The sequence below is a fragment of the Puma concolor genome, chromosome E1 (genome assembly GCF_028749965.1).
Source record: "Puma concolor isolate L17-30 chromosome E1, mPumCon1.1.hap2, whole genome shotgun sequence".
NCBI lineage: Eukaryota > Metazoa > Chordata > Mammalia > Carnivora > Felidae > Puma > Puma concolor.
In genome coordinates, this window is record NC_141680.1 from 44459675 (window position 1) to 44483357 (window position 23683).

At 40.4% G+C, this 23683-nt stretch overlaps 1 protein-coding gene across 4 annotated transcripts in view; it reads right to left on the reverse strand.

Annotated features, from left to right (window-relative positions):
- Nucleotides 1-1821: 1821 nt before the first annotated feature.
- The window catches only part of GJC1 (gap junction protein gamma 1), a 38424-nt gene continuing 16562 nt past the window's right edge, over nt 1822-23683 (reverse strand). For 3 of the 4 annotated variants that reach the window (XM_086687531.1, XM_086687530.1, XM_086687532.1), the window contains exons 2-3: nt 8605-8680; nt 1822-7647 (exon numbers count right to left, since the gene is read on the reverse strand). In XM_086687531.1, the coding sequence (XP_086543657.1) occupies nt 6437-7627 (1191 nt within the window). In that variant the 5' untranslated portion in view covers nt 7628-7647; nt 8605-8680 and the 3' untranslated portion in view covers nt 1822-6436. Of the gene's footprint in view, nt 7648-8604; nt 8681-13662; nt 15518-23683 lie in introns of those variants that run through there. The other variant, XM_086687533.1, reaches the window with a different exon arrangement.

Below are 23683 nucleotides of genomic sequence, written 5' to 3' on the forward strand. Positions count from 1 at the left end.
CGGAAGTCCTGAGTCCATACTGGATCGTGGTTTGAGAACTCCCGTACACACAGTTAGTCAAGGACCGCATGCTTCCCGGCACCCACCCCCTGCACATCACTTCTGGATTATTCTGCCCATCCCTCTACAGCCCTCCCCCCAGGCTACCATCAGTCATTCTGGGCTGTCAGAGAAGATACTCCTGTGCTATGCCAGGGTCTAAACCTCTGTGAAACAGAGATCATTCGAAATAATCCCTCTTCCCCTTTTTCTCCTGGCCCATTCTTTTTTAAACGTTTCTTTGCTTATTTATTTATTTAGAGACCAAGTGCGAGTGGGGGAGGGGCAGAGACTGGGAGACACAGAATCAGAAGCAGGCTCCAAACTGTCGGCACAGAACCAGACAGGGGGCTCGAACTCACAAACCACGAGGCCATGATCTGAGCTGAAGTTGGACACTTAACCAACTAAGCTACCCAGGCGCCTCAAGTTTTTCTTTTCCCTAAGCTAAGTCATTCTCAAAACTTAATATGTGATATTACATGTGGAAAATTGTTGGGCGAAGCAAGTGTTCTGTGTCTTCTGGGGGAGGCTACTCAACTGTATGCATTGGTAACTACTAAACAAAAAGGGTGAATTTTACATGTAAATTATACCTTAATAAAAGATTTCTTAAGAATCACTTAGGGAACTTAGTTCTGAATGTGCAGACCTGAGAAGGGTCCAAGGAACCAACATTTTAACAGGCATTCCTGTCTCTTCTTACACAGGCAGCTCAATGGTCACATCTGGAAAAAACACGGCAGGTACAGCAAGGTCCACCCAGCAAAGATCCGCAACGCTGCCTTCCCCACCAGCAGCTGCCGCCCACTCCTCCGGGAAAGGAGTCAAGGGTGCAGGCCCGGATCTGTTCTCCACTCTGCCTCAACCTCTAACAGTCTTCACGCCCGTGGGTGACAGGCTTCCAATCTGGGGTAACTAAAGGAGAGAAACCCTAAAAATATTGTACTTTAAGATTCACAGAAGTCTTAGAAATAGTTTTAAACTCCACACAGCAAAGATTTTTAACTTTGAGGAGGACACCTTTTCCAGGTATTAGTCTCAGTTCTGATGGCCAATCTGCCAAAGAATCCACTTTCAAAACTAACAGGGTGCCTTCACTGCTCCAACAGCTTGGAACGGCTCACAAGTTTATTACCAAATATGGCTGGCTGACCAGTTTACACTCTGCTGCTGAGGGTGCGCTCTTTGCGTGACCTACCAGCCAGCCTTCTGTGTCCGGGCCCAGGGTGGGGTGAACACAGGGCACTTTTGCAATAAATGCTACCCTCTCCTAACCCCCTCCCACACTTCCTTCCCAAAAGGCACGTTAGCCATACCAAGACCAGTGTGGGTCTGCAGGGAACATCCCTCTCAGAAGGCCCCCCTTTTGGAGAAAAGGCCCTGAGAACTACAGGGAGCGAGACAGGCTGTGTTCCCAGTTTCTGTGCTTAGACTCCAGACCCCCCCACTCCTACACAAGGCCACATCCCCTTCCCAGATTTAGGATGCCAGTAATATGCCAATCCGCGTAGCCACAGTAATCAAGAGTTGTGTAACTCAGCTATGAACAAGGGCATGTTTTGAGCCCAAGTCACCTGCTTGGAAGTTTTTCTGCTCATGCATTCCCACTGAGATCAGTTTACAGGTGAACGTACTAGGAGAGATTTTCATATCAGGTTTTCTGTACAAACCATTAAGCCATCAGGTACTATTTTACACAAAGAATGGGGTAAAATCCTCAATATGACATTTACTGGCAGCCGAGTTCTCAAGTTTGGGAAAAGATGCACAGACCACAAATGAATCTTCTAAACTGTATTTGGAACTCACAAAACATTTGGAACTGACAAATCTTCCTGGAGACAAGGCCCCGAGCACAGAAGTCTGTCCCCACCATAAAAGTTTTACATTAACTGTACAGAACAAAATTAGCAATGAGTGATCTTTGGCACTAGAATGGTAATTCCTTAGCTGTTCATACAACATCCAAACCACACATGACATTAGATTGCTGGTTAACAGTTGAAAATTATATTTCAATTATCTTAAAAAGCTAGAAGTCCTAGCTAAGTTTTTCAGTATCAATATGCTAACTGTATCTAATACTTAGTGCCTGAGGTAGAGACTTCTGTAAGAGCTTTATTAAAGAAAACACAATTGGAAAGTACAATAAAGAAAAATTTCCAATCTTGGAAGCAAATAGCCAATGTCTTTGCTGGTTCAACAAGCCAACCTTGAAATGTAAAACACTTACTCCTTTTATTTCTGTAGGGACTTTGCACGGGAGTAAGACTTTCTTTTGTTTGGACTCCTGGATTTTAGAATACTATGGATTGTCTCTTTAAAAAAAATTTTTATTATTGAGAGAGAGAGAGACAGAGTATGAGCAGGGGAGGGGCAGAGAGGGAGATGCAAAATTAGAAGCAGGCTCCAGACTCTGAGCTGTCAGCACAGAGCCCGACCTGGGGCTCGAACTCAGAGACTGTGAGATCATGACTTGAGCCGAAGTCGGAGACTCGACTGAGGCACCCAGGCACCCCTGGACTGCCTCTTTCTAAAAAGTATGACTATTAAGGTGGAATGTGCACGAACCAAACTCACTTAACGTTATTATTAAAAACAACACAACTGCATTAGGGGCAAGAAATAAAATCTTTTAATCTCTCCATGATGTGTGGCCAGAATGTAACTTTTATTTCCAAACTCTACACTGTAGAGGCGCTGGGGCTTTCTTATTTTCAGGTGGTAAGGCTCTTCATGAGATTACATGATTTTATACAGATACAATTAACCTAATACCTGGAATCTTCCAATCAAAATGACCCACAACTGTGTATCTTTGACTTTCAGGTCCCTTTCAGTCAAGAAAGACCTTTCCTTTATAAAAAGGCATTTCTTAAAGTAGGTTCAAGTATAACATACTTGCCTTTACTGCAAGCTAGCTGGCCAAAAATTTATCATAAACTGTAGATGTTAGAGGTATACGGTCTCCTAAATGAGACAGAAGGAATAAAGCATGGACATTTATAAGCTGAAAGGGTAAAGCATCAGTATGACTAACGGGAATGACATTTAAGTCCATTCTTGGTATAAACTGCTTAAAGCCAAGTGTTTTAAGCCATCACCGACTCCTGTGATCAAGAGCACTGGAGGATGGTTTACTACTGCCATTGTGTAGTTTTGTCAACTATTTTTTTCTTGAAGACCCAAGTTCAGACACATGACCAATAAATAGTTGGTCTTTGAATACCTTTTACCATAGGCTCTAACTACTTCATAACACTTCCAAGAAGTAGCTCCTGAAACTTGGGAAAGTCAGGTGAACGGCTTAATTTTACACCATTAAGAAATGACAGAGTTACGGTACCGAATGAGGACTTTTTTTTCTCTTTAAAGACATAGGTGTCCTTGTAAAAGACAGATATGTGGGAGTTGTCAGGGCTGTGAAAACCATTTTAGATCACAAAGTTCATTTTTATCAAAAGTAGTTTTTTGCAGATTAGTCAAGGAAAATCCCCAGAAAAACGGACTTCAAATGAGATAACATATTTGTGGCTTTCAATGAGCAAATATAGAAACAGGAAAAAACTAAGTCATAAGGCAAAGATGAAGCCACAAAGTGAACATTAAGACTTCTTTAGGAGAAAATGTTATCTAATTCTCCCTTCAAATTTGAATTAAGAAAAAAGCTTGTTTTATAAATCTCTCCTGGTAACACATTTTAACACAAATGAGCAAAAAACACATCGGAATAGATCCAATAGTATATTAAGAAATATAAACATATTGACCATATCCTGGTTCTAGTAGATGGAAGGACTAAGCACTCAACTATTTAGAGAAGCAAATGTCATAGGACAGACATGACTTTATGGCAATTCCAAGGAATACAATTTTGATAGGGGAAAAAAAAACCTGCGGACAGGCTTTTTATACTAATACCTGTAAGTTCCAGAATAACCAGAATGATATTTTTATAGATTCGATGTAGACCCAATTCATGGGTTAAGCTAGACACTGATAGGGCCATTTTCCTAATGGAGGTCCATGACATGCCATTATGGGGAAATGGCTTTGGCAAACTCCCATGGTTCAGAGGCTGAAGAAATGTACCAAGAAAGCAGTGAGAGTTGGGAACTCTGTCATAGCTAAAACTTTGGTGAGAGAGTAGACTTGCACATGTGAAGTGACTTAGAATATTTTTCTATATACTTTAAGATATTGGAAGAATTATCCAGACACAAAATAACATTTTCATCGGAACAAGCCAAGAGGAAACACCGAGGGCACTGTTTGTAGGAACTAAGTAGACGCTTCTGGCATCACACGTCTTTGCCTGGCATTTCTGCTTGACTCCTTTCCTCTCTGTCACTCTCGAGCCCCCAGCCTTTCCTCTGGCGAAGCCACTGTCTCCTTCAGGCTCTGTGTAGATGTGCATTGAGTGTGTATCTATCTTCTGTCCTTTGGTTAAGAAATTTCCTTGAATCTCTAGTGACACCAGAGGGGACTGATAGATCTTCATCTTAAATAAGCTTAGCTGTTTAAAAGCTTGCCTGTTTTCTAATAAGCACTTGAATTTCTTTATAAAACACTTGGTATGAAGGAAACTGCACGAGTCTGCTAATGATCCAGGACATGTCAGGTCTATTGTTTTCTGAAATTCCCCTTCAGTCTCTCCTGAGTTTACTTTCTGATTAAGGTGTTTAGAGATTATAAGGAGCTTCTCTAGGCTAAAATTTATAGATTAAGAAAAAAAAAAAGGGCAAAAAAAGTTAATGCATGGCTAGAAGATAAGCTGAAATTTTCTGAGTAGAACAAAGAAAGAAATGAAAAAGAAATGCCCAAAGGGTGCTGTTCCAGGATTCTCCTAAATAATAAAGAATGGACATTTTAAAATTAAGACCTAAAAAATAATACTTTTTTAATTTCAAAGTCAGAGGTGGCTTGCTTTCTATTAGAAAACAGTGAGACACTCAAACCCAAAAGCTCCATGGGAAACAAAGGCCCCTTCCTTTACATCCTTACCAAGCTCTTGCTTACAAGCTCATAAACTGTAAGACAAACGATGTGAATGGGCTGGGAGAGCAAAGCTCTCCCACAGAATACAGGACTGAAAATATCAATAAAATACTGCAAATTGTAAGTGTTATGTGAACATCAATGCTTGTCATTAACAAATAGATATGCCTTGAGGGAATAAATTCTGAAATTCTCTTTAGGTCTATTTACAGATAGAATCCCCATTCTGACTGGTCTTCTACACAGAAAGAAATCTACATTGGCAGAAGTACAGAAATTACAAAAGTTATGCAGCAAATTACAAAAAAATAAGGAATTTGGATTTAGGCCTTCTGCCACAGGCAATACAAATGGCTCTGAGTATTTTTAGCCGAGAAGAGAATTTTTTTTATTTCTAATGTTAACATCCAAAGAAAATATCCACCACTGGTTTCTTAAGAAACCAGAAAGGCAGGTTTCTGGATAGAGATTTAAGGCAAATCAAATAGGTCCACAACTAAACATTGTAGTAGGGCTCATTTTCCAGGCATGGCTTTGCAATAGAGGAATCTTAGTAACACCTCTGGTCAGGGTCTCCACGCTGCTACCAGACTGAGGACACTTTTGTGTATCAGCCTTTTGGGAGAACTTAAATTATGTGCACACCATCGAGGCATATGCTGGCAATGCTTGATAATTAAATGAATCCTGCAGTTAATCATTTATATCCTTTGAAAATACAAACAGGTTTTCAAAGATTAGATATAGGTTTGGGTAGGTGAATGAGATTCAAAGATTTCTTAAGTAAAGGAGAAAAGATCTCAGCCTCCTTCTACTGTGGACTTTCTTTCCAAGATTGAAAATTGATGCTTCCTCCTCCGGCTCCTGACATATCCGAAATCTTCCCTGCAACACGAGAGGCACTTTTATTAGGTGTAGCATCTATTAAAACTTTAAACCCAGGGTGGAATTTGCTGAACAAAGTAATAACACTGGCTTAATAGGCATTACCTTAAGGATTTTTTTTCCTTTAATATAAAAGTGTAACTACAGCGGTCCAATATACAAATACAAAAAAAAGTACTCATACTAAAAAAATGTACCATAATACTGTACATACAAAAACTTTTCAACAAGAATGATTTAAATATATCTGTTTTTTTTCCAGATCTGGAAGACACAAATGTAAAGTTCTATAACAGTATTATTGCTGAAATATGTGCCCACGAACACGGTGTTTCCCCTTTTCTCCCCCTCGTCCCAGCCCCGCTTTCAGAGTCCCCTGAGCGTGGATCATGAGCCAACAGCATCCCTGAAGATAACCAGAGCCAAATGTTTACTCAACAGAGGCCATTATTCAGTGAGCCGCTGCTTACCACGGACTATGGAAGAGCACAAGTTTTAATCCCAGCCAAGATTAAATCCAGACGGAGGTCTTTCCATCCCCTGATTTGCTACTGGCACTGCTCTTGTTGGACCCAGCTTTGGACCCCACTTTGGCTTTTTTTTCCCGGGGACCATGAGGGTTGTTTTGGTGACTGTAGGCCTGGATTGCTAGATCCAAGCGCTCCTGAGCCATTTTGATCTCCCGCTGCAGAGTCTCCAGGTCAGCTGGGAGGTTCTCCTCATGGCTGCCGTACTGTTGTTCCTGGGCGATGTTGGCCTTGTTTTGCTTGTAGGCAATCTTAGCGTTGGACAGTTCGGTGTACTGGATTTGATCTGGTTTGACGGCAATGTTATAGCCAGGGGGAGCAGATGGTGTATTCCAAGTGAAGGGATAATTATAAGCACCCGGATCTTCCAGTTCCCTCCTTTTACTGTTTAGTGAGTCTCGAATTGTCCCAAACCCTAAATGAAGCATCTCCCAAATGTTAAGCAATAGGCAAAGGCCTGTAACACCATACATTATCAGAAGGAAGATGGTCTTTTCAGTGGGTCTCGAAATAAAGCAGTCTATCTTATGAGGGCAAGGAAGTCTGCTGCACACATAAAATGGGTGGACTTGGAAGCCATACAGAAAATACTGCCCTATCAGAAAACCCACCTCAAACACGGTCCTTGCCAGCAACTGCAGCACATAGATTTTCATAAGCCCGTCCTCCCGAATCCGCCGGCGGCCATCGTGCTTGGGTTTAGGTTGGTTCTGCTCTTTATTTTCTTTTTCACTTTCCAATTCCATTTCCGGATACATCATGGGATCCTCCTCATGGTCCTCTTCTGTTTCTTCCAGAGCCCGGTGCTGTTTCCAACGCATTGCATAGGGTTTGCTCCGAGCTGTTTTCTTGTCTGCTTCGCCATGCTCCATCTTGGCAATCTTATGAATGGCGTAGCCCAGGTACATCACCGAGGGGGTTGCCACCAAAATGATCTGGAATACCCAGAAGCGCACATGGGAGAGGGGTGCAAAGGCGTCATAGCAGACATTCTCACAGCCTGGCTGCTCCGTGTTGCACACAAATTTGCTTTGCTCATCATAATAGATGGATTCTCCTCCTACAGCTGTAAGGACAATCCGGAAGACAATCAGTACAGTGAGCCAGATCTTCCCCACGAATGTGGAATGGTTGTGGATCTCCTCTAGCAGGCGAGTCAGGAAGCTCCAACTCATGGTGATGGAATTGGTTTGCCCTGATAAAAATGGAAAAATGAAAAATGTCAAAGGAAAATCAACAAATACAAAAATCTGAACAACTTAATTTTTTGATGGTATCTCTAGGAACTACTTTTTTGAATACTTGAAATCTAACTTCAAGGCTCATGCCAGAGTGCTAATTAGAATAAAGAGCATCTCACTCTCTACTACCCCCAGGAAGGACAATTCACCTCAGTCTATGAGCACATCTTTGGACCTACAGAATCCTAGAAGTCTGGTTAGCTTTCATGTCTTCCCTAGTTCCAAAGGTAAAATTGTAGCTAACATCTGAGATGTGTTTCTCAGACCCAGCATACTAGATTCTTTATGCATACTATTATTTCATAAACTTCTCTGTGAGATATAAATAAGAAAACAGTGTGAGAGGTGTAGCTATTCTTTCCAGTCATGGTAAGACTCTCACCGAGAACATAATGGGGACACTTGGGTTGGACCCCATTGTGAAGAGGTACTTTATTAGGAAATTTAAATTTTGGACCTGGTGACAAAGTATTAAAAAGAATCAAGGAGATGATACAGCTGCAAATAACTGGCAATGATCAAGAACTAAAACAAAAGACAGAAAGGAACTAGGAAGACTAGGAACTGGCTAGACTGCACAGGATAGCAGATTCCAGGATTCTGTGTACCGCTGTATTTGGTCTATGGTAGATTTACGTTTGCAAACTGTGGTGTGAGGACATTAAATCCAATCCATAGGCAAATCCATTCAAAACAGCATTTTGAAGGGCAGTTTTATTCTGAGATTCTTAGATCTATACACCCAGCATCTGGGTAACAATCATCTAAATGAGATGATGTATATACAATTCCTAATGCTACCCCTGACACAAAGCACACTTCTCTCTCCTTCTTCTCTTCTTCCCACTCCCAGTTTACTTTTGTAGATTATAGGTGATCATCAGCATCCAAGAAGTTTAAATATACTTTACCTGTTACTCAGAACTTCTGTTATCCAGAATTTTCTTAGAGAAATGATGTTTTGCTTATAACTTTTCCAGATTCCCTCTGGAAGGAAAAAAGACAAGTGAAGGTCACAAGCTTCCTCCTACAGAAAATAATCATTAAAATGCCATTTTCAGGAAGAAACAAGTTTTCTATGGAGCAGAGGAATTAATCAGCATGAGGAAGAAACATGCTTGAGTTTGAATACCTCCGTATATTCCTCCCAATACATGTGATAGGAGGAACTATGTTTAAAGTGACCCAAAGATTAAGTTATTGTAGTCTAAGAAAATACGACAGGATGGAGTGCCTGGGTGGCTCAGTTGGTTAAGCGTCCGACTTTGCCTCAGGTCATGATCTCGTGGTTTGTGAGTTCGAGCCCCACATCAGGCTCTGTGCACAGAGCCTGGAGCCTGCTTCAGATTCTGTGTCTCCCCCTCTCTCTGCCCCTCCCATGCTCATGCTCTTTCTCTCTCTCAATAATAAACTAACACTAAAAAAAAATTTTTTTAAAGAAAGAAAAGAAAACACGACAGGAAGATGAGTCATTCATGAAAATCTGAAGCAGATCAACTCTGGCACCTATAGGAAAAAGCCAAAGCAGAAAAATCTCAACAAATTTAAGCTGGGTCACTAAAGGCCTTGCGAAAATCTTCACCCTGGATGCTCTATCCCCGTTCTATTCCCTGGAGCAGCTAATACCTCTCACTGGGATTTGAATGGCCAACAATGAGCAAGCTGTTTAGTTAAAACACCCAACAGCTGGCTCTCAGTCACTGGGACACTTGAATACACTGGAGGTGATTTACAGCTTCACACAAAGAAACTGCTCACGGAAAGAAAACACCTGCATCTGTACTGTGATTTAAAAAAAATAATAACACCGGGGTGCCTGGCTGACTCAGTGGAGCATGTGACTCTTGATCTCGGGGTTTTGGGTTCAAGCCCTACACTGGGTGTAGAGATTACTTAAAAATAAAATCTTGTGGGGAGCACCTGAGTGGCTCAGTCGGTTAAGTGTGTGACTTCGGCTCAGGTCATGATCTCACAGCTCGTGAGTTAAAGCCCCACTGGGGCTCTCTGTGCTGAAAGTGTGCAGCCTGCTTAGGATTCTGTCTCTCCCTCTCTCTGTGCCTCCCCCTCTCATACATACTCTGTCTCTCAAAATAAAACCAGGACAAATTAGTGTGTGTGTGTGTTTGTGTTAAAGTTTATTTGGGAGAGAGAAAGAAAGCACAAGTGGGGAAGGAGCAGAGAGAGGCAGAAAGAGAATCCCAAGCAGGCTCTGCACTGCCAGCGTAATGCCTGATGTGTGGCTGCAATTCACGAACCATGAGATCATGCCCTGAGCCGAACTCAGACGCTTATTAACCAACTGAACCACTCAGGAGCCCCCAAATTATTACTTATTATCAAGTTCTGCCAACTTTGAATAGTCATGGCCAGGAGTCATCCATAAGGTGCCAACTTTGTTCATTTGCTATCATTTAATAAATTTAAAACAATCTCTAAGTGTTATGTGTTCATAGTAATTTAATAAGAAAAACTGGTGGTGATGGGGTAAGATATTGGGAAAAAACCTGGAAAATTTTCCAAAACGTCAATGAAAAACTAAGAAAAGGGGTGCTTGGGTGGCTCAGTCGGTTGAGTGTCTGACTCTTGGTTTCAGCTCAGGTCATGATCTCATGGTTTGTGGGTCTGAGTCCCAAGTAGGTCTCTGTGCTAACAGTGCAGAGCCTGCTTGGGATTCTCTCTCTCCCTCTCATTCCGCCCCTTCTCTGCACTATTAAAATAAATAAACTTAAAAAAAAAAAAAAGACAGATAGTACAGGCACCTACAGAACATGGAAGTATCAAGATTACATGCAGAATCTGACCACACAAGCATTTTACCACTTCTCTCACTGAATACAAGTTATAAAACCACAAGAGTAATACGCAATCTTTAAATGGTGACATAGTCAAGTTTCTAACACAACTCCTGTAATGATTCACACCCCCAAGTTCAGACTCAGATTTTTCCAAACACCACATCTAAAGCATTTTCCCTAAAGCCTGAAGTTCGATTTACTCCAATTAGTCAAAATCACAGTGTAACTGTTAGAAAACTCCTCCCCTACACCTCTCTCCATACCAAAGACAAGTATCTTTTTAGCAATTAATGTGATGAAACAGTTCTCAACGGTTCAGCATCTCATATAATAATCTACCTTTTCTGGGGGGAGGAGGAATTAGTCCTATGTCCTTCAGAGCTTATAAAGCAGCAATTTATACACATATAGAAGTAGGCACTGTATACTGGTTAAGATACAGTCTAGACTTAGAAAATGTTGAACCCTAAGAACCTGGCTTCCCAAGGGCAATCACAAATGCCACAGCACCCTGTACCCATACCTTCGGTATATGTGATGTATTTAGTAACTTTGGGAAATTTTCTTTCTTTAGAAATGTTCCACTACAGTTCCCTTTCTTCTGAACCATTTTTTTGCTCTGCTATCAGAAACCTAAAATTCAGGACATAATCTTCTCTGACTTCCCTTTTTCAGCAAACAGACATGAATACAGAATGGGGAGTGAGTGTGTGCAATTACTCTGTGAATGGCTCTCATGGAAACATAAAAATCATTTCCATACTTCATCTTTTAAAGCAAGTGCCATGGGAGCACAGGATGAGTGGAGCACGAGTGGAGCACATGGGAGCACAACAGGAGGGGGATGGCAAGCTGTTAAATGTCTTTTCTAAGAAAGCCCAATTGATTTACATGTACATATGTACTTATTATCCTCCTGAAAAAATATATTCTTTATGCTTTGGTTGAATTTATCTATAGACAAATTCTAGGAAGCAGTATTATTAGGTCACAGGAAATGTAAATCTGTATGGCTCTTGCTTTGCACTGTCATCCAACTTGAAAAAAAAATTTTTTTTTTAAATATCTATTTTTGAGAGACAGAGAGATCATGAACAGGGGAGGGGCAGAGAGAGAGGGAGACAGAGAACCCCAGGCAGGGCTCAAACCCACGAACCGTGAGATCATGACCTGACCTGAGCCAAAGTCAGACGCTTAAGCGACTGAACCTGCCAGGCGCCACTGTGCGTTTTTCTTAAAGATTTTTTAAGTAATCTCTTTCCCAACATGAGGCTCAAACTTACAACCCCAAGATCAAGAGTCGCACAGTCTACCAGCCAAGCGCCCCTCAATTTATGTTTTCTTTTTTTTTATTAAAAAAAAATTTTTTTTTAATGTTTATTTTTGAGACAGAGAGAGACAGAGCATGAACGGGGGAGGGTCAGAGAGAGAGGGAGACACAGAATCAGAAGCAGGTTCCAGGCTCTGAGCCATCAGCCCAGAGCCCGACGCAGGGCTCGAACTCACGGACCGTGAGATCGTGACCTGAGCTGAAGTCGGATGCTTAACCAACTGAGCCACCCAGGCGCCCCCAATTTATGTTTTTAATATACCAAGACATACTCCCCCATATGCTTCCCCACTTCATGGACTATTTCTAGCCTTTTGCCCATGTATTTGTAGAATATATTCTTTTTTTATTAAAAAAAATTTTTTAATGTTTATTTTTGACAGAGAAAGAGAGAGGGAGACACAGAATCCAAAGCAGGCTTCCAGGCTCCAAGCTGTCAGCACACAGCCCAACGCAGGGCTTGAACTCAGGAGCCGTGAGATCATGACCTGAGCTGAAGTCGAATGCTTAACTGAGCCACCCAGGCACCCCATGCAGAATATATTTTAATATAGTATAGACATTAATCATTTGGCATTTAACATAACACTTCACTTTATTGTCTTCCTTTAATTTTTATTTTTTTTAAACGTTTATTTATTTTGAGAGAGAAGGAGAATGCGAACAGGGAAGAGGCAGAGAGGGAGGTGGGGAGAGAATTCCAAGTAGGCTCTCAGCTGTTAGCACGGAGCCTGATGTGGGGCTCTATCTCACAAATTGTTGAGATCATGACCTGAGCCAAAATCAAGAGTCTGAAGCTTAACTGACTGAGCCACCTAGGTGTCCCTCAAATTTTGTTTCTATATAGTCACATCAGTCAATTTCTTGAATAGATTCAAAGGTGGAAAAACTATTCCTTCTAGGATGACTTTTTAAGTAAAGAATACTATAATTCATGGTAGCCCATAATTCAAAAGGATTCACACAAACAAAATAACACACACTGAAAAAAAATGTTTGCTTATATAACATTTATTGGACACAAACCAAATGTGTTATTTTTAGTCCGTTTTCCAAATAACTAAGGTTACAAATCTACCTTGTCTTGTACTAGAAAACAGAATTTTAAAAATTAGTTGGCATAAACATGGTAATAAATTACATAATTCCCTCCCAAATTCTTTGTATTTGAAGTTTTCTACAGTTATACCCTAACAGGATCCAAAGTTTACCACATTTTTCTGTAGAACAGAACTCATGGGATTTTTGAAGATTAAATACAAAGCATATTATTTGGATTATCCCAGGAGGTAGATCACATGATTAGATCCCTTCTAAAGATGAAGAAATGAGATCTAGAAAGGTTACAAAATTGCCTAAGATCATACAGTTATTAAAGTGGTTGGGGCACCAGGGTGGCTCAATCCATGGGATCAGAATAAATTCACAAAGATCAGGGTGCCTGGGTGGCTCAGTCAGTTAAGTGTCGTGTCCGACTTTGGCTCAGATCATGATCTCACGGTTTTTGAGTTCGAGCTCTGTGTTGGGCTCTCTGCTGACAGCTCAGAGCCTGGAGCCTGCTTCAAATTCTCTCTCTCTCTCTCTCTCTCTCTCTGCCCTTCCCCTGCTCGTGCTCTTTCTCTCAAAAATAAACATTAAAAAATTTTTTTAATAAAAAAATTCACAAAGATCAAAAGGGGAAATTTCAGAGTTTAAGATCTTATGTGCAGAATGAACTCAAAGTCAAACAAAAAGAACTCAGGTTTCTTGGCAGTTGGGAAGGAAGAATAAAACTAGAAAAGTGGTATCTCCAACAGAAATGGTTTAATTACTTATTTAATAAGTTTATAAGTTTAATTACTTACTCGGGCATTGAGAATAGGGACAAGAGAAGTTGGTATAAACTCCATTCAGTAGACACCGGGTCTGATGTGCCAGTGTCCTGTACAATGGGAGACAGTCAAATGGTGGACGTACGTGGAGCTAAGAGCTGTGCCAGACCTCAAGGCAAGCACCATTACTCCCAACGCTGCTGCAACTTTTGGGTTTGTTACTGCATCAGACCAGGAGCCCCTAGATGTTGTCTTTCACCTCTGCTTCCCTAGCTTCTAGCAATAACTGGCACATTTTAAGTGTTAAATAAATGTTTGACAAACAGATGAATAAATGCATTCCTATGGGACCTGCTTTATACTTATTACAATCTCTCCACTTTTTTCTCCTAGAAAATAAATTCCCACTGTATCAGCCTGTCCATAAAAAGAATAAGCAGCCTCATGAGGCAATGAACCTTGCTTGGTTCACAGGACAGTTTAAGCAGAAAATGGGCTGTTGTATGGAGTGAGGTGTCAGGTAAAACACTGGACTAGAAATTAGGAATTTTCACTTCAAAGTTTTTGTTTTTAATCTCTGTTCAACACCTTTCAGAAAACCATTTGCTTTCTCCCTAGTTGTCTCCCGACAAGAGCATCCGGCTCTTGATTTCGGCTCAGGTCATGATCTCAGGGTTGTGGGATAGGGTCTGGAGCCCGCTTGAGATTCTTATTCTCTCTCTCTCTCTGCTCCCTCCCTTGCTTACATGTGCTGTATTAAAAACAAAAAAAATTTTTTTAAGATAACTGGCTGTTTAAAGTAAAAATGGCAACAACTAATTATTGTAGGAGTGATCTTTCTTTCTTAAAAAAAATTATTTTTAAGTCATCTCCACACCCAATGTGGGGTTTGAACTAACAACCCCGAGATCAAAAGTCCCATACTCCACCAACTGCACCAGCCAGGAGCCCCTGGAATTTATATTTATTATCACACTTCTTTTACATAGAAGTAAAAGTAGTAAAACAATAGAAGTAAAAACAATATCACAAAAAGCAGAGAGAAAGGAAATGGAAATATACTGTTGTAAGGTTATCATATAATACAAGAAGTGATTTAATATTGCAAGTAGACTGTAATAACTTAAAAGATGGCTGTAGTAAACCCAAAATCAACTATTAAAATAACAAAACAATGTTACAGCTAATAAACCAATGAAGGACATACTATGCAATCATAAAAATAAATGAGACAGAATAAATAGGAGGATAGTGGATTTAAAACCTATGACATCAACAATCACATTAAATGTAAACAGGCTAAATATTCAATTAAAAGGCAGAAATTGGGGCATCTGGATGGCTCAGTTGGTTAAGTGCCTGACTTTGGTTCAGGTCATGATCTCGCAGTTCATGAGTTCAAGCCTTGCACTGGGCCCTGTGCTGACAGCTCAGAGCCTGGAGCCTCCTTCAAATTCTGTGTCTCCCTCTCTCTCTGGCCTTCCTGCGCTCATGCTCTGTTTCTCTTTCTCTCTCAAAAATGAATAAACATTAAAATAAATAAATAAATAAATAAATAAACAAACAAACAAATAAATAAATAAATGGCAGAAATTGTCAGACTAAATAAACAAGATCTAACTATATGCTGCCTACACAGAAATCCACTTTAGGTATAAAGCCACAAAGAGATTAAATGCAAAACTATGGAGAAAGATGTAACATGTTAACAGTACTCAAAAGAAAGGAGGAGGGGCACCTGGGTGGCTCAGTCCATTGGGCATTTGACTTCAGCTCAGGTCATGATCTCACAGCTCGTGAGTTCAAGGCCCGTGTCGGGCTCTGTGCTGACAGCTCAGAGCCTGGAGCCTGCTTCAGATTCTGTGTCTCCCTTTCTCTCTGCTCCTAACCCACTCACATTCTTTGTCTCTCTCAAAAATAAATAGGAAGGAAGGAAGGAAGGAAGGAAGGAAGGAAGGAAGGAAGGAAGGAAGGAAGGAAGGAAGGAAGGAAGGAAGAAAAGGAAGGAGTAAATGACATGCCTGAGTGTCTTTTAATTTCAGCTCAGGTCATGATCTCAAGATTTGTGGGATTGAGCCCCATGTCATGCTCTGTGCTGACAGGCAAAGCCTTCTTAGGATTCTCTCTCCCTGTCTCTCTGCCCTTCCCCTGCTTGCTCACTTTCTCTCTCAAATGAACATGTTTTTTTTAAAAAAAGAGGAGGGGCCCCTGGGTGGCTCAGGTCATGATCTCACGGTTCAGGAGATTGAGCCCCACATTGGGCTCTGTGCTAGCAGTGTGGAGCCTGCTTGGGATTCTCTCTACCCCTCCCCCACCTATTCTTTATATAAATAAATAAACTTTATTTAAAAATTTAATTAAGAAGGAGAAGTAACTATGTATTACCAGAAAAAGTTTATTTCAGAGCAATGAATAGCCTTAAATAAAGGTCCTTTTACAATGATAAAGGGGTCAATTCATCAATACAACATAAAAATTCACGTTTATACACATATTAACAGAGCCTCAAGAGAGGAAGCAAAAACTGATAGAATTAAGAACAATCGACAAATCCACAATTAATAGTTGGAGATTTCAACACCGCTCACTCAATAACTCACAGAATAAACAGTAAGCATATAAAAAACAAATACTACTTACTATCAACCACTAAACCACAAAACCACTGACATTTAGAGTACGCTCCACCCAACAGCAAAAGAACTCACAATTTTTTCAAGGACACAGAGAACTCGTACTGAGATAGACCATATTCTAGGCCATTATCAAAGCTGCAATACATTTAAAATTATTCAAATCATACAAAGTATGTGCTCTGATCACAATAGAATTAAATTGGATAATCACTCAAATTGACTATCTTCTCCTATTCTCTCTCTTATCACTGAAAAATCTCCATAGGAATGACCCAAAAGAACTGTTTTCCTCTTCTCCACCCTCAAAATACACCTCCTTACATTTCCAAGACCAATTACTAACACTTTTTTTCAGAAAGTTTTATTCAGAAAGTTTTATTTTCCCTATAAGACAAACAACAAGAGGTGCCTCGGTGGTTCAGTGGGTTAAGCGCCTGACTCTTGGATTTCAGCTCAGGTCATGATCTCATGGTTTGTGAGATCAAGCCCCGTGTCAGGTGCTGCACTGACAGCTCAGACCCTGCATGGGATTCTCTCTCTGCCCCTCACCCACTCATGCTCTCTCAAAAATAAACAAACTTGGGGCACTCACGTGGCTCAGTCGGTTAAACGTTCGACTTCAGCTCAGGTCATGAACTCACGGTTTGTGAGTTACAGCCCAGAATATGGCTCTCTGCTCTCAGCGCACTGAGCCTGCTTCAGATCCTGTCTCCCTCTCTCTCTCTCTGCCCCTCCCTCGCTTGCATAAAATACAACCACGCTTTCTCTCTCTCAAAAATAAACATTAAAATAAATAAATAAACTTAAAAAAAAAAGAACAAGACACAATTTAGGATTACTGAACACACATGTGCTAGGAAGCATACAAAGTGCTCATTTATTTTAATCCTCATAAAATCTTATCTTTTAGATAAGAATCAGGTTCATGAAACTTGAGTAATGTAGACAAAGTCAGCTACTGGCACAGGTTGGTTCAAACAGGCTAGTTTAACTCCAAAGTCTTTTATTTTTGCTATGCAGTATTTTCTTAACTCCAATATCCAATAAGGCATTGATTTATAAATTACTTCACAATGCTCTCAAATACAGCATGCCCATCTGAATCTGCATATGTAAAATACCTTAAGAATTGAAAACTACCTAAATGGCTAATAACTGATGATGAGTGGTGAATAAACTATGGTAACATCTATGTGATGGAACAGTACACATATCAATAAGCCTAGATACCACCAATCTACCAAAACTACTTGCCAATGATAACTTCTACAGTGCCAAATTCAATGGTCAATTCTTATTCAATCTTTTAAGCTATATATATTTTTAAAATGTTTTTTTGTTTCTGTTAAATTTCTAAGAATAGGGGTGCCTGTGTGGCTCAGTCGGTTAAGCGTCCGACTTCAGCTCAGGTCATGATCTCACAGCTCGTGGGTTCGAGCCCCGCGTCAGGCTCTGTGCTGACAGCTCAGAGCCTGGAGCCTGCTTCGGATTTCTGTGTCTCCTTCTCTATTCCTCCCCTGCTCATGCTCTCTCTCTCTCAAAAATAAATAAAGATTAAAAAAAAATTAAATTTCTAAAAATATTTTAGAGAGAGAGAGCATGTGAGCAAGCGGGGGAGGGACACAGAGGATCCAAAGCGGGCTCTGTGCTGACAGCAGAGAGCCTGATTCAAGGCTCAAACTCAAGAACCATGAGATCATGACCTGAGCCGAAATCAAGAGTCAGATGCTTAACCGACTGAGCCACCCAGGCACTCCTAAGCTGTATTTGATATACCTGATTACTCCTTCCTCTCCAAAATACTTTTTTTTTTCCACTTGGCTTCCCTGATACCATACTCTTCTGGCTCTTATTTTTCAGTTCCTATTTCAGTGTCACTTCTCCTTTTCTAAACTTCTAAATACATGTCCTGATTTTTATCCTATCTTGTTACCCTATCTTTTTCAGTGTTCTTTGCAGGTTCCTCCAGCCAGAATTCAACTTGTAAATGATGTCCCATTTGCTTCAACATTTCCCTTGAACTTTTGGCCTGAAATTCAACTGCTACTCTACATCTCCTGGATGTCTAATAGGCCGCACATTTCTCATACCACAATCCTCCCATCCTCCGAAGACCTACTCCATTTTCAGTTTTCCAAATCTAAGTAAATGGCTCCACTATTCATGTGTTTCCTCTGGTCAAAAACCTTCAAGTCAGCCTCACTCCTAGCCAAACCATTGGCAAATCCTTCCAACCACTCCTTACCACCTCCACTACTACCACTCTGATTCAAGCCACCTTCATTTTTTTTTTTTTTAATGTTTTTATTCATTTTCGAGACAAAGAGAGAGCGTAAGCAGGGGAGGAGCAGAGAGAGAGGGTGACACAGAATCCAAAGCAGGCTTCAGGCTCTGAGCTATCAGCACAGAGCCCGACGCTGGGCTCGAACTCACAGACTGTGAGATCATGACCTGAGCTAAGTCGGACGTTCAACCAACTGAGCCACCCAGGCACCCCAAGCCACCTTCATTTCTAACCAGGACTACTGGAAAAGCAAAATCTTCTAACTGGTTTCCTAGTTTATGCTCTTATCCCTCTCAAATCTATTCTCCAAAAAGTAACCCCAATAAATCTCTTAAAAAGTAAGGCAGATCATGTCCCTCTCCTGCTCAAAACTCTATTGGGATAAAATCAAAAATCTTTACCACAGTCTACAACATGCCCACATGACCATAGTTCACTTCCTGGTCTCATCTCCTTCCATCCTCCCTCTTGCTCATTCTGACTCAGAAATACCTGTATCCTCACTGTTCCTCAGACTGCACCAAATATGCCATGCTTTCTCTCTCTCTGCCTGTCCCCCCTCTCTAAAAATAAGTAAATATATATTCTTAAAAAAAGAAAAAAGAAAAAAAAGTGGGGGCACCTAAGTGGGTCAGTTAAGCATCAGACTATTGATCTTGGCTCAGTTCATGATCCCACAGTTTGTAAGATCAAGTCCCAAGTCGGGCTCTGCACCGACAGTGCAGAAATAAATAAACAAAATATATAAACAATTTTTAAAAAGGTGGCTCAGTCGGTTAAACGTCTGACTCTTGATTTTGGCTCAGGTCATCACGATCTTAGGACTCATGGGTTCGAGCTGGCAACTGGTTCTGCTCTGCCAGGGTGGAGCCTGCTTGGGATTCTCTTTCTCCTTCTCTCAAAATAAGTAAACATCAAAAAAAGAAAAAGAAAAGAAAAGACAAATATGCCATGCTTTTGTCCCAAGACTTCTGCACTTGCACTTGCTATTTTCACTGCTTGGAACGCTGGCATCAATACTGGCAGGACTTTCTCATTCAAGTCTGCTCAAAAGTCACTTCCTTAATGAAATGTCCCCCCTGGGGTGCCTGGCTAACTCAGTTACTAGGCATGCCAGCCAGGTACCCCCTTGGTAACTCTTTCCTAGGTAGAGACCTAATCTCTCTACTATATAAAGAGTTCCAAGAACAAAAACAAAAACCTACCCCCCAAAACACCCAACAATCCAAAAGGAGAGGGGCAAGGGACACAAGCAGACATTCCATGGCAACCACCCCCCCCAACAAATTCCCCTTAAAAATGTTACACAACATGGATGAACCTTGAAAAAAATAATGTCAGGAGCGCCTGGGTGGCTCAGTTGGTTGAGCATCCAACTTTGGCTCAGGTTATGATCTCATAGTTAATGGGTTCAAGCCTCACATCAGGCTCTGTGCTGACAGCTCAGAGTCTGAAGCTTGCTTTGGATTCTGTGTCTCCCTCTCTCTCTGCTCCTCCCTCATTCATGCTGTCTCTCAAAAATAAATAAAAGTTAAAAAAAAAAAAAAAAGAAGCCTCTTAGACTAGAATATGATGAAGGATGTTTGGGAAGTAGCCATAGAGAAGGCTGAACAGGGAAGTCAAAGACCAGTTTGCAAGAGAGTCTTAGCATACCATGGAACCTCAAATTAAAGCATGTAAGTAGTGATGAATAAAGGAACCTCACATGTGGTCCACAGACCACCTTTATCAGAATTACCCAGAGCGCGTGTTGAAAACGCTCATTCTCACATTCTATTTACCCAACTCCCACTCCCAGAATCTAACCAAGCTTCTATGGTTGAACATGTAGGTTGTTTATAGTGGTCTGTTGTAATACTCAACTTGGTACACACACCCATTTCTAAAAGAATTGCTGGTGAACAGTTGTACATTGCGAAAGATATTTTTGCATGTTTACAAAAAAAGGTCAATTTCTTTGCCCTCTAGCTCTCCAAAAATTCTAAAGCTTTTGATTTGTATTACCAAATTACCCTTCCAAAAAGCTGGTACCTATTTATTTATATTTCCACTATCAGAGTATGAGAATCTGGTTCCCTCATTTCCTCACCAATGATTTCAATATATTTTTTAAGAAACAAAGTCTGGGTTAATAAGAGTTTAAATTATAAGAAGTTTTAGACTATCACAATCACTAGGGAAATTCAAACAAAAACCATGAGATACCACATCACACCCATCAAGATGGCTATTACCAAAAAGGAAAAGAAAAGAGAAGAACAAATGTAAACAAAGCCATGGAGAAACTGGATCCTTGTTGAGCACTGCTGCTGGGAATCTAAAATGGTGCAGTTGCTATAGAAAACAGTTCGGTTACAGTTTCCTCAAAATATTAAATATACAATTACCTTATGATCCAGCAATTCTCCTGGGTATATAGTGAAAGAAACAAAAGCAGAGATGCCAAGAGATTTTGTATACTCGTGTTCACTGTAGAATTATTCACAAGAGCCAAAAAAGGTAGAAGCAACCCAACTGTCCACTGACAGATGAATAAACAAAACATGACATTTTGTAATATACAATGGAATATTTTTCAGCCTCGAAAGGAAGGAAATTCTGACACATGGATGAACCTTGACAACATTATGTTAAGTGAAAGAAGTCAGTCACAAAAGACAAATGTTACATGATTCTACTTACATGAGGTACCTACAATAGTCAAATTCATAGAAACAGAAAATAAAATGGTGATTGCCAGGGGCTGAGAGGAACAGGGAACTAGTGTTTAATGGGTACAGTTTCTGCCGGGAAGATTCAAAAGTTCGGGAGATGGTCATACAACGATATAAATTTACTTAATGCCCCAAAGCTATACACATATTTTTTAATTTTTTTATTTTTAATTCTTTTTTTAAATATATTTTTAATGTTCATTTATTTTTGAGAGAGAGGGGGAGAGCATGAATGGGGGAGGGGCAGACAGAGGGGGAGACAGGATCTGAAGCAGGTTCTGTGCAGACAGCAGTGAGCCTGATGTGGGGCTCAAACTCATGAACCAGAGATCATGACCTGAGCTGAAGTCAGACGCTTAACCAACTGAGCCACCCAGGTGCCCCAAAGTTATACACTTTAGAAAACGGTTAAAATGATAAATTTTATGTTAATACCACAAAAGGATAAAAAAGTTTTAGACTAAAATTCATTCATGCAATTGGTACTTATCTATCATCAAGAAGCTTGCAATGTAGTAGTTTGTAGGATATTTACAAACACGTTTTAAAAACTACAGTTGTATTCAAGAGATATGTGCTATACAGTTATATATGCTAAACAACAGAGAACTAGAAGAAGCAAACTAAAATCATCTGTTAACTTTCAACATATTTTATAGTGTAGTGACACTACAGGGAAATGTTTTACTTTTCAGTTTATCTGATTCATTTTTTCCATTGCAAGCTCTTTACTATAACATTGGCCACAAAAAGTTAATCCAAAAATACCACTTTCATATATATCTTTGGAATAGACTCATGTAAAAAAAGCTCCCAAGGGTTCCAAATCAACAACAAAAAAACCCAATAACTTGTCCCTTGTCAATTTTTAATCTAAACGAAACTATAATAAACAGGAAATTAAAAATTTTCAAGTAAGTAGTGCTAAATTCTAAATGTTTTACAAATGCAACAACAAAGTCCAAATGGGTCAGAGCCAAGTTTTAATCTCCCTCTAATTAAAAAACAAACAAAAAACACCCCAACCCCAAGCCTATTACAAACCAGATTTTAAAATCTTAGTTTCTTTTAAAAATTAAAAACAGGGGCGCCTGGGTGGCTCAGTTGGTTAACCATCCAAATTCGGCTCATGTCATGATCTCACAGTTCATGAGTTCGAGCCCGGCACTGGGCTCTGTGCTGACAGCTCAGTGTCTGCAGCCTGCTTCAGATTCTGTTGTCTCCCTCTCTCTCTGCCCCTCCCCCACTTGTACTCTGTCTCTCAAAAATAAACAAACATTAAAAAAAATTAAAAAGAAACCCAACTCATTTTCTCAGAGTTCCTCCAAACTGAGGGTCAGGCCTGTGATCTGTGTGTGCTCTGCTGGTGAGATGCACCATCAAGAGTAATTCCACGGAGAGCAGGAAGGATCTGGCAAAGTCTGCTCTGGGGAAAGCAGGACTGAGCAAGGGAGAGCTACCAACTTTCAGGGGTCCCAGCTTCTGGGTCCTGGGCCCAGCCGCAGTGTGATCTAATGCCAGCAGGAGTCTCTTGGAGACTTGCCCCAGTGGGGTTGGTCTCTGGCCCTCTGGGCATATAGGGAGTCGGCCAGCTCTCTCAAATCCTTAATAAATGAAAAAAATTTTTTTATTATTTATTGTTGAGAGAGAGAGAGAGAGAGAATATGAATGTGAGTGGGGGAGGGGCAGAGAAAGACAGAGGGAGACACAGAATCTGAAGCAGGCTCCAAGCTGTCTACACAGAGCCCAACGTGGGGCTTGAACCCATGAACCGTGAGATCATGACCACTCACACTCTGTCTCTGACTCTCTCAAAAATAAACATTAAAAAAATGTGTCTTCCTTTTGGGATGAGCACTGGGTGTTGTATGGAAACCAATTTGACAATAAATTTCATATATTGAAAAAAAAAATGTGTCTTAATAAAAACAAAGTCCAGGATGAACTAAAACTAATATTCTAGAATAGTGATTCCTAACCTTGAATTTTATGACAACAAGACAGAGCAAGCACTGAACTTGGAGGTAAGAGATTCTAACAGGCACTTCAGGAGTATTTCTCCCCACCCCACCCCGTTTTTTTTTTTTTTTCATTTGTGAAATAAGTGGAGAATATCAGATGATTTCTAAGGTCTTGCTATTAACACCTGATGAAAATAACCTCAGGCAGAATAAAATTCATAAAACAACCAACAAATTATGTGGCATTCAGAACTCTAAGGAGCAGGAAAGAAGTAACTGCAGTGAAATGAAACAATGATAAGATGTCAAATTTTCAAAAAGGCATTTCCCAAACAGTCATCCCCCCAGAAAATTTATGGTTGAATAAAACTAAAAAAATGTAATATTGACTCACCATGATTCTAAAGTATTAACTATCTGGGCATCCCAGATCATGAGCTGAGCAACCCACTAAGAATC